Genomic DNA, 11,582 nt, shown 5'->3' on the forward strand with positions numbered 1-11,582 from the left:
TTTCACCCTTGCCCTTATAGGTTGACCCAATGGGTTACACTTGTCAACACGAAACCGTTTAGATATCACGATCACCAAGCCTTTAAGAGGTGCCACGTGGCTAGGAGCAAAGAGTACTGGGCAAGGCATGTAGGAGAACTATTCCTGTGCATCTCTCTCTCTCTCTCTCTCTCTCGCTCGCTCTCGCGCTTGAGACCCTAATTGGTCAGTACCAATTGCTGTTTCTCGCACTCACAAGAACTTAGTCTCTCTTTCGTCGTGCTTTGAGCTTTACAACCTCGCTTTTTTCTGGATTTTTCCTTTCCTATTTTGCAGTGTTGCAACGCTCCTCGTAGATCCAATCTGCGCAATGGGAGGTGGTTCAGTGTTTCCTGCTGAGGTAAAAATTGTGAGATTTCCCTTGTTCCCAGACTTCAATTTGATTTTTTTTTTCCAATGTTGAGGATTATAATGCCAGTGTGAGATGCGAATGAGCTTTTTTCTCCACCGTGCTGCGGGTTGTATGTAGTAAGTACTCCAAGAAGCGTGCCGTAGAATATTTATTTTCCGTTGAAGGCCAGTCTTTCAGCAGGTTTTGAGGGTACTTGATTTGCTTGTGACTTCCATTGACAAATGCGTTGGGACTTACGCTGGTTATCTATACAAGTTTTCTTATATGACTATTTTGCACACAGGCACTTTTCTCTATGTTGATTATGCGAAAACCTCCAGCTCTGTTGTAAAGATTGTGGATTCTAATCTGTCGTTACTAATAAGACGTCGTGTCGTTTTTTTGGTTACTTACCATCGATGGATTTGCAAACACGAAAATCAAAACCGGGAGGAGAAAAACGTGGCGTAATCTGCAACATCGTATGTAATATGGTGTAGCTCACGCGGGAATTGTGATACTTTCCAGATATGGGGGCAAAACAGCGATATAGAGCTTTAAAATATACAAATTTCGCTTCCTTTTTTTCCCCCGAAATTTGCACCCGTGAAATGAAGGCCGAAGTATGTGAACCTATCGTGGGGTTTAGCATTTTTAGTTCGCACGAGCTCTCTAGGCAAATTACTGAAAGCTAGAGATTGAACTTGCTACAGCCAAACTCTCCGTGTGCCAAAAAAGAACTTGCTCTTAGAGTTAACCCCACCTAAGGTTGGCTAGGACCCTCATCAAAGCTCAACTCAAATCGGACTTTCTGCCAGTGAGATATCATGAGCGCTTGGCCTCTTGGGCCAGACCGACTACCACTATGACTCATGCTTGGCTGAATAGTCCATTGACGAAGAGAGATGACGTCCAATAGAGGTGGAAGAGAAAATGTGGGATTGCTCTTGGTGCCAGCCTTGGCTTGGAGGGATCACTTGCATGGTTGGAGATTGAGTAGTGTGAGCTTTAATGGGTGACGTTAATTAGTTGGGACTATAGATAGGTCTAAGGACCAAGGCATCATAGCTTTTGGGTGATAGGTGGTCATAATTGAGATAGGACACCCCTACCATCAATGATGCTGTCCATGAAGCTGATACCGGTGAGCCTTGTCGTGGATGGGGTGCAGAAGAGGCTTACGGGGTAAAAAGAGGCGGGTGCCTTTCAAATGTCAAATAGCCCCCCTTTTTTCTCCTTGGGAAGACTAGTAAAGAGGCAAGAAAAAGGGGGGAAAATGGTTAGATGTCAAGCTCCTATAACAGGTTAACATGTGGTAGAGTACTGGCCCACCAATGCCTTTGGTACTGGATACTTACGTTTCCTACGAAGCCAAAATTTTCTCTCTTTTTTTTGGAAACATTATATCCCTCCTCTATGGTTGTCCATGCGATGCCTTTACATTTCACAAAACTTCTAGAAATCAATAGGCGCACCCCTTGCACTAGTAAATAGTTATGGGTGTACTAGCCCCTTTACCCTAATGGATAGGGAACTGATGGGAGTAGGTGAGTGTGGACAGTATAGGCAGGAGAGGAGCATAGGGAGGACCACTATTGGGAAAGTAGGGTCAATGGAGTGTCTAGGGGAGGGACACTTGTAGGAGTAACTTGAGAGAAAGAACCATTACAAGTCTTTGAAAGACCAAAAAGGGTCTATGAGACTAAAATAAGTTGATACAATGAACTGAGGGGTGGAGCCACTAAACGGGCATCAACACCTAGGACGTACACATAATCCATAACCCATACCCCGCCCATAACGGCGTCGGTATATTGAAGGGAAAAACTCTCTGAGTGGGTGCCAATGAGAGTGCCAACCCTAGGAGGGGGTGTTGGTGTGTGAGGCTGCAAAAACCCTGTGATAGGGCGTTGGTGGATGTCGGCATGTACAGCTTGCTGAAGTCTCTTGGCTATAGCCCTACAATGAACAAGTGCCACTGTGGGTCGTGCATCAAGCATGGAAGCAAGGTGCCCTAGCATGATCTGTGCCTCAGTGCGTTGGCGAGTCTGGCGTGTCCCTGACTCTAGCCCGGGTCCCTGTGATGGCTGTCTCTGTGAATCCTACCGGTTAGTGGTGTCTGGCCGGAAAGACTCGGTGATCATGCTCTGGGTGGAGTCTGGCTGCGTGTCACGATCTCCCCTACGCGCTCTAAGCAACGGCTCCCTGTGTTGTACTGCCTCATGAATGAAGGCTTCCAAGCACCTCTTGTCTGGGTAGGATAGGAAACTGGGTAGGGAGCCAAAGCCATCTTTGAAAAGGCAGTGGCATCGACCTCTGACCTCGTAGTACACCAGGCACCTGAAAGCAAAATGCTCCTCTGACTCGATCTCCCGGGACTCCAAGAGGGTAGAGATGTGGCCCTCTCTGGGTATGCCCTCTGCTCGACCACTCTCTATACGAAGGCGGTGTGATGAGACCCAGAACTGCCCAATCAAAATCCTCATGGAGTGTAGGAGGTGGATCCGTGTGTATCCTGGTGGGTCGATGAAGCCCTCCTATGAAATCCGTAGGCGGTGGCCTCTGTGGAAGCTGAGCTTCATAGGTAGCTCATGGGTTGCCAAAAAGTCCTGAATGTGTGTAACTGTAGGAGATCCTCTCAAATGACCTGGTTCACCTCGTGATATGTGAGTGGGATAGAGGGGGCCTCAACATTGTATTGGAACGGGGTAGCTTGTCTATATTGAGCCCAAGGCTCTCAAACTACCTGCAAGTACGAGAAGCTGCCATGTTAACAGTGCACAACATGAATCCTATTCTAGGTATCCACACAAGCATGAGCCTTTTGCTGGGGTCTCTCCCACAGGCAATAGCCTTTTCCCAAGGGCCCATGAAAATCCCCAACGATGGGCAGCTCCATAACAGTCCCTCGCGGACTACTCATCCCAATGTGAGGGGTCCAATCAATTCTACAAGGATAACTGTGCTACCTAAATCAGTGCGAGATCCTGAGGGTTAAAGTCCTGAAGTTGAATTTCTTCCTCATTTGTTAATGGTGAAACTCTCACTATTAGATCTACTTGATATGCCGAATTTTAAATCTTCCTTGTGATATTCTACAGTCCAAAACCTTTAGAAGATACTTTTTAATATTAACAGTTCTTGTAGTCATGAAGGTGCACCCAAATGTTGTCCTTAAGAATTATTGTGATATTTTCTTAAGATTTAGATTTAGATGCTCGTTGGGGAGAGACTAAAATGAAAACGTTTATAGACTTCACAAGTAGTTGTAGCTTGAATGAAGAGATTTTGGACTACCTTTTGATTAGCCTTCTCCTTTAGTGCTAGCCTTCGTCATGGCTGAGTCTGCCCTTCACCTCCGGAGTGACGACAGAAACTTAGTACGAAGACTTTGTATAAATGGATGCTCAAGTATGTGTGGGTGTGTGGATTTGTATGTGTGAGAGCATATTTTTATACTATGGTCTACACCCACTGTTGGGCGCTGATGACGTCAGTGGGGATGTCATAGTAGCTAGTCCCTGCTATGCATGATGGAGTTTATGGTTTTGAACCTTGTGAGTGACTACCATGAGATTGAAACTGCAGTATGTTGTGTTTTTAGAGGATGAGTTTGGGAATGTTCCTGGATTCATCTAGGTATATTTTCTTCTAGTGCAAAACTCTGCTCTATTCTGAGCAGTTTCAACACTCCTTAGCATTGCTTGCAAGGGTCAATTGTTGCTTTGATGTCCTAGGTGGTTATGCATAAGCAGAAAGATGGTGAAACCCTGTGGGTGAATGCTTATTGGTTGGATCCCCCCCCCCCCCAAAGGGATTTTATTCAATGAAGAAAATCTGAGTACAAAGCTTTTCAGTCGAGGCTGTCCATCCAAAAATGAGAAGCTGAAATTATAAAAGAGAGTGGACAGCACCAACTCCCTAAAATTGGCAATTGCCACTTGTCGCAATCCTAGCTACTTTCCTAGGTACATGCCATTACATGGAATGCACCTGGTAGGCAGCTTGGCATACACTTTCTCTTGTCCTTAAGCTTACGGAGCTTGGCTTTGCTTTCTCAAGTTTTAAAAGAACCCAATCCCCTTGCTTGAGGTCTAACTGTCTTCTGTGCTTATTTAGGGCTTTCTTATGTTTCTCATGAGATCTCTCTATTGCTGTCCATATGTCACAGGGACATGAGCTAACCCCGTGGCTACTTCCATGGTTACTTTGGCCAAGGGGGCTGGCCTAGAGGAAGCACCCACTTTCTAGAAGTCCCTAGTCCAATTCTCAGTGCAGCCACTAGGCCCAAATGCTAGGGTTTTGAGGGGTCTAAATGTTAGGCCCAAGGAAACCAACGTTTCATTGGTTAGGAGGGTTAGGACTTTAATGTGGGGGGCAAACCAACTGTTTCATTGATTTGGAGGGTTAGAGGATTAATGATGTGGCCACGTGGAGTTCCTTACATTTTGAAAGGCTAAGGTTTTTGACCTCCATGCACCCCGATGCAGTTTGTACGGCTGTACGGACTGCGGGTACTGCATTTAAGGCTTCAGTACGGGCTGTATGGAGCCATCAAAGCTGGCTCCACGTAAAATATCATGCTGTATAAACTTCTAACATTGGATGTATGGACCTATCTCCTGCTGTATGGACCTGGTTTGCTGCTGTTCAGCTGTTTGCACACACCCTGAGGCAGCTGCCTGCATCTCAAGGTGGATTTCTGGCCGTCGATTTGCTGTTGCTTGCATCCCGAGGCACACATTCCGAGGCAAGGCTGTTATTTGAAGGTGCACGGGTTAGTTCCAGGCTGCAGGTGGATTTTGCCATGGGGAATTAGCTCTTCTTCTTTCGCCGTGGCCTCTGCACCCTTGAGCCTTGCTCTTCTCTCCTTTCTCAGCTCTCTGTTTCTTCATCTCTCTCTTTTCCTGCCTGGAAGCCATCTGTTCTCAACTAGGGCCTTGGACAGAGGATAGGTGCGAGGGCAGAGCTCACTCCTCGTCCACGGACAGCGGTTACGGAAGTTTGGTTTCCTTTTGATTTGCATTTGCTATTTTGGAAGCTTGTTGCTTTGCATTTTGTTGTTTGGATCCCTTCCAGGGCCCTATAGGCTGTAAGAAGATACCCAGTCACAGAGGGGAATTCATAGTTCAACCATAAATGGTACTTAACCTTCCTTTATCCTGTGCTTAATCAAAAGCACTGGTACTGAGTTTAAGAAGTTTCCCTCTCAATTCAGCTGTTTTGAGTGAATCTTCATGCCAAAACAACGTGAGAGAGTCACCCGAGTGACATTGACATGATCAAAGTCTCTGTTTGCACAAGTAAGTGATATCCCAATGCATTTTGAATAGTGAGCTAGCCAACCTCACACTGTTCTGGTTGCCATCACCTAAGTGATGCAACGGTCAAATCCATGTCCAATTAACCAATCAATCACATACTTGGCCACAATTTCTGCATCCGCTACCACGGGAATCTACCCTTTCTAGGTGTTCGGCTAAGATGTGATTATGCGGGGATGACCAGGTAGTTGATTAAACTAAACTTGGATTAGCAAATAAAGTAACACCCAAGCACTTTTTCAATCTCAGCATAAAATCCCGATCATCATAAAACTTTTCCAAAAAAAACATACGCTTTAAGTATTAAAATTTAAAACTTTTACTTAGAAAAATATCAAAATATTTAAACATGAATTCACAAGGAGGCATTGCATGGTAGCAAACAGTTTAGTAGACAGCAGTAGTAATCATTATTTTAGTGGAAAAATTAATGATTTATAATTATTTCACTCCACCCGATTAACAAAATGGTTGTACAATATATATAAAGGCCTCATTTTAAAATTAGTAAGGTTTTGACTTGGGGTTCACTGGGTTTTTTTCCATGTTAGGCCATCGCGTGAACTCATCTTCTGCATCATCATTGCTTTTGCTGATCCATCTAGCAGTAGGTTCACAAGGCCTCATCCTCAAATTATGAGGGAATGATCCAAGGTCAGGGTGTGGTTACTCCCGTGGGCTTCCCTAGCGAGGGAGGATGAAACATGGAATATATTTGAGAGGACTGTAAAGCTGGTATGCAATATTGTAACCCAGCCAATGACTGCACCAATGACTTCAGTTGAACTGTAGGTGATAGCAGTGATTTGATTTCTACAATCTTCAGACAATTAACTGTCTGGTTCAGCTGTCCTGTTCGAGATCTCTACCTTTCTGGGTGTTGCACAACCCTTCAGGTACTTCAAGAGTTATAGAAACAGGCCGATTGTGTACACTTTTTTCTACTTAGTCTTGCAGCTCCTCAGATACTCCAGGGTCAGGCAGGACTGTAGCGACAGCGTTGACAATCTGCACCACCTCTAATATGCTCCACTCTACTTCAGTGTTTGGCAATTGGAGAAAACCCTGCCCTTGTGTTGCGACAAATCCAAGGCAGTGGACAGCTTCAGTCGCTGCTGTCATGCAGCAGATCACTCTTTGAAAAGACAAGCGGCAGGTGGTGGATTACTGGGCAGAGATAGAAGGGATAGCATTACTCGACTACTGGTATCCTGGAATCGCTGAATCCAGGCGACTAGATAGGCTAGAAGCTTAACTGAAGCAGTCACTAAAAAATAGATTTCTAGGTTTCAATTGGACTCAGCTGCTTAAACATAGTTAAGTATGACCAGTCGCACTTCTAGAATTGGTGTGTCTGAGTTAAAATCCCTCCCCTTTTCACTAATACTTTGGCTGACTGTTTTTTATTTCCAGAGAATACTTTGGCACATGCAATGCATGCATGTTGCATGCCCTCCGCACGTTGGCTCCAAAGGCTTAGTGCGTAAACCATGCAACACACTGAGGCGAATTGCATGCTCTCAACGCACAAGTGCAGCAGCCCTCGCACTTATATATGCTCAATGTATGCATACTTCTAACAGCCACTAGTGCTTCTGCATGCTTGCATGCAATTACCTGCACACTTTATGCAGTTAAAACTTGCATGCAACCTACTGCCCGTGTTGCATGTTGCTTTACTTTGGCACCTGACTTCAATTCAGGCACAGGCTCCCTGTTTCCAGACATGCAAGGCCTCAATTTATAGCGTATGCAGTCAAAACTGCAATCATGTCTTCAAGAGCACTGCACCCAGGATAGGTGATGCATGCACCTACGTTAGGCCTCAGAGTTTAAGGATTAACAGTGAATTTAGCAGCTGCGGATCAGCTCCTCCTGATAGCGAGGCAGGATTTTTCTTGGTAGACTAGCAAGCCAACCCATCCCTCCCTGATCAGCGAAAACTCTCGTGCGTCCTTTGCACAGGTTACTGCAGTGAATCAACAGCTAGAGTAAGCATTTAGGAACAACAAGAAAGTTGTCCCATGCTGCCCGAAGGCATTCGAGCAGCAAGCCACCTGAGCAAATAGCCTGCTCAAGCTTCCATCAACAGCGTTTGGTGGTGTTTCGCTGACACAGATGAGTCCAGATGTCTGGCCTGCAATCTGATGCTTGCTTTCTACAAGCCGTGCTGGTTTCACGAAAAGTATTGGCTGCCAATCAACCCATCTCGCACAACTGTTCCAGCCAAGTGTTGTAACACAAGCAGCAGGTGTTTCATAGATTTTTCTGCTATAAACTATTCTTTGCCATTTGGAATTTGGACTAAGCTTTTCCAAAACCTTGAAATCAGTTTGGCCTTAGCATAAGGTTAGTCTCGCAACTATGCTTGTCCATCTAGGATTTCGTAAATCCTCTTCTGGCTGGACATGTGCATCCTTTACGAGGATGTGCACACCCTTTGGACTCAAAACAGCTCAAAGCTGGCTCTAATACCAAATGTAACAACCCCCATCCAGGGTAAGTAACTAATTGACCCCTGGAAGGGCTCAACTTTGAACCAGAGTCCACAAGTACCACGCGACGCACCACCTGCAAACAATGGAGCTAGTAGCTCAGCTCCCAGCCACCTCTCTCACCGTGAGAGCCAACCGGCCTTGAGGTCTGAACATGTATCGCATATTACATGCCCTTTCCTCTAGCTGCTACTCCCAGGTCAGTATGTCTAGGTCCACTCCTCGGGACCCCTGATACTGAGCCCCTGTCCCATACTCTTAGGCCAAGGCTCCCTAAACTTAGCTTGCAGGCGTTGGTTTACTTGGGGGCCATGCTTTGCCTTATTTAGCTCTACAATGCCAAGATTAGCCACGCCATTCATAGGCTAGCTCTATTTAGCCAAGCCCTTCATAGGCTAGCTCAATGTACGGGATGTCCATGCTAGCCCTGGTCTCAACCCTAGGTTATCCCAAACCCCGGTTTAGGCCACTCTCTAACCCCGGACAGCCAGTCCCCCCTAGCAGGTGGCCTATAACAGTGCACTCATGCCTATAAAGGAGGGCTTCCGACTCCCTCGTCTTTCAACATCAGCTCTACAGAAGCAAGGAGCCTTCAGGGACAACATCTCTCTTCATCCAACATCAGCTCTACATTAGCAAGGAGCCTTAGGGAGCAGGACCAGCCTGCAGCAGTTCAGCCTTTTCATTGAGCAAAGCAGCCTTAATAAGTTAGCCATCTCTCTACTCATCCACAAGGACTCATCAGTTGAATCTTGGTATTCTAGCCCTGGTGAGTAATAAAGCAGTGGGTACCATATGTGCAAGTCTGTTGCTGCGAGAAGTGGTTCACATGCAGTGCCAGGCACAGCAGGTCTTGATGCATAGTACAGGCCATCTTGCATTAAATGTGTAGCATCTCATTTATAAAGGGTCTGAGAGCGACTTAGTAGTTAAGATCGATTGTATTCTGGACTTAATACCAAGTTTGTGGCTGGATAGACATTTTTGAAGGCCTTTAAAGGAGGCTTTATTACTGTGTTATAAGCCAGTAACATTTTATACCACATCACTTAAGACACATGTCAACATTGTGAGAAACCCCCTAGGAATACATTATTTTCCAGCTTTTGCTTCATCGGACATGCAGGCACGTGCAGTTGTGCAGGTGCACCTGTGCGCACGCATAAACATGCTTATATCTTATATTTAGAGGAGTAGCAAAATGCACACATGGCTGCAGTGTCTTTTTTTTTCTGGGTGGTTTACAGGACGAGGGGTTACAAAATTGGTTGCATATGAATTGCGTGCTATGCAATTGTCAAAGTCTGTATGATTGCAGGTAAGTGTGCACGGGAAAGTATGCCACCTGCTGCTCTGTTACCCTAAGAAAGTGAAGTTGTATACTTTGGAATGTGAAAGCCTTATGAGGATCTATATTTCCATTTTAAAGTGTACTATGGAGTGCTGATTCTGAAAAAATTTCTTTACACCTAGAGTCATTGTGAGCAATAAGTGTTGTGTGTATACGTGTCACTCAGATCCTCTCATCTAAAAGATGTTCTTTGTCGGCATTCTCATCCTGCTTAATGATCCATGTTCTGTTCCTGTCTTACACTTAGTTGTTGCATTCAGATGATCAAGGGACATTCTGATGACCTGGTTTTGGAAAAGAGTCGGGAAGAAAGGCAGATCAAACAAGATAATAGGAAGCGAGACAGAGACACAAATGTCAAGTGGGAAAATATTCAAAACGAAAAGGGCAAAAAAGGGAATGAAGTCATGGAATTGAAAGAATCAAATGTGGAAGAGGAAACGAAACAGCAAAATGTTGGTGAGGGAGTTGGAGGCAGAAAAGAAAAGGGCAAAAATAAGAGAGAACATAGGGAGGAAGGGAACGAGAAGAGGAAAGAAAGAGAGGGAAAAAGCAAGGTACACAAGGAGCGAAAAGAAAGGATAGAGAATGACGGGGAAAATGATAGAATTGGGGAAAAGGACGACACAACGGAAAAGGGAAGATATCTGGAATTGTCGGATGGGAAGGTTGAAGGGAAGGATGGGAAGAAACGGGAGCAGAAAGAAAAGAGGCTCAAAGGTTTTACCAAGCAAGACAAAGAAGATAGAACAGATTTCACAACCAAGGAAGGTGGAAATGTTCATAAAAAGGATGAAGCACTGGACAAGAAATTAGAACACAAGGACAAGAAAGACAAGGCAAAGGATAGGGACAGCTATACCGTGGGAAAATTAAAAAAGAAGCTTGCAAAGCTTGATGCCAAGCTCGAGAAAATTGTAATGAAGAGAAACGACTACTTGCAGAGGCTCAAAGACGCAGATTGGTGTGAAGTCACAGGCAAGACTGCAGATAGTGAATCAAAGGAGTCCATTGTTGGAAGTTTGGCAAATGAGATGGGATCACTTAAGGTGTCCAGCTCAATGAATGCATCCTCACCTGAGTTGACCATCAAAGCGAACTTCTATGAGGTGCCTCAAAACTATTCTGAAGAAATCAGCTATCCAAAGATAGAAGAAAAGGATATCACTGGTGCATACTAATATACCTTGAGGTATGACAAATTAATATGATAGTGAAGATGGATAAAATCAGATGGTCTATCTCAGTGTGGTAGCTTGAGGATCTATGATATTAAGAAGGGAAATGGAAGCTATATGCCATCATTGTGGAAACAAAAAATGGAGTATTCCATGAGGTCCCCTATGACATCTGATTATTGTGGACTTCTTAGGCAAATGTGCTGCAATATTAAGCTCTCTGTATTATAATGATCAGGATTTTTAAGTGTAATAATCTTCAGGGTGTTGTAATTAATTGTTTTGTGCTTTGTCTTGTCAAAGTTTGCTGTGGGTGGCAGATGGATGTGTATCGTTCCACTACATATCTGATAGAGGAAGGATTTACAGTTTATGAGCATCTTAGAATATAACTTTTGGGTAGATTTGTACAATATGAGCATGTATGTCTCTTGTTTATCTCACAGCACAATGTGCCAAAAATGCTTGTTATCCAGAGGTACAGCCCAAAGAAACCATCATACAAGACATGAATGAGAATTGGTTGAGATGGGACTTGGCTCTATAGGAAGGATCCACCTGAATTAAAGGCAAACTTCAGGTTCTGGGGTACATCTATCCCATTCTATTGATCGACTCCTGATATACCAACATGCTTAAAACAATGGAATATGATGCATATTTGAACTTGTCTCAAATTTTTTGCTTTTGCCTTTGTCCTTGGGAACTATAAAATCTCACCCGTGACCTTAAATCACCTGTCCCAATATACTGCCATTATATATGTCTGCAAGGTTGATAAAGATAGTACACTTGGACTGGTTCTTTTGTGGAATGCACATTTGAGGATGCTTCACATTGTAATCGCTCATGGGGGAAAATTGA

The 11,582-nt window shown here is 44.5% G+C and overlaps 1 protein-coding gene across 1 annotated transcript; it reads left to right on the top strand.

Moving 5' to 3' along the window:
* Nucleotides 1-211: 211 nt before the first annotated feature.
* Nucleotides 212-10,995, top strand: LOC147900506 (uncharacterized). Its single transcript, XM_087376515.1, has 2 exons — nt 212-379; nt 9,801-10,995. The coding sequence occupies exons 1-2, from the start codon at nt 350-352 to the stop codon at nt 10,719-10,721; spliced, it is 951 nt and encodes a 316-aa protein (XP_087232641.1). The 5' UTR covers nt 212-349; the 3' UTR covers nt 10,722-10,995.
* The last annotated feature ends 587 nt before the right edge of the window (nt 10,996-11,582 follow it).

This window comes from Dipteris shenzhenensis, chromosome 7 (genome assembly GCF_047967505.1).
Source record: "Dipteris shenzhenensis isolate YYH24624 ecotype China chromosome 7, Dip_SZ_1.0, whole genome shotgun sequence".
In the NCBI taxonomy this organism is placed as follows: Eukaryota; Viridiplantae; Streptophyta; class Polypodiopsida; order Gleicheniales; family Dipteridaceae; genus Dipteris; species Dipteris shenzhenensis.

Coding starts and splice junctions, on each gene's coding strand:
- LOC147900506 (XM_087376515.1), top strand. CDS start 350: ATGGGAGGTGGTTCAGTGTTTCCTGCTGAG. Junction 380..9,800: donor GTTCAGTGTTTCCTGCTGAG/GTAAAAATTGTG, acceptor TGTTGCATTCAG/ATGATCAAGGGACATTCTGA.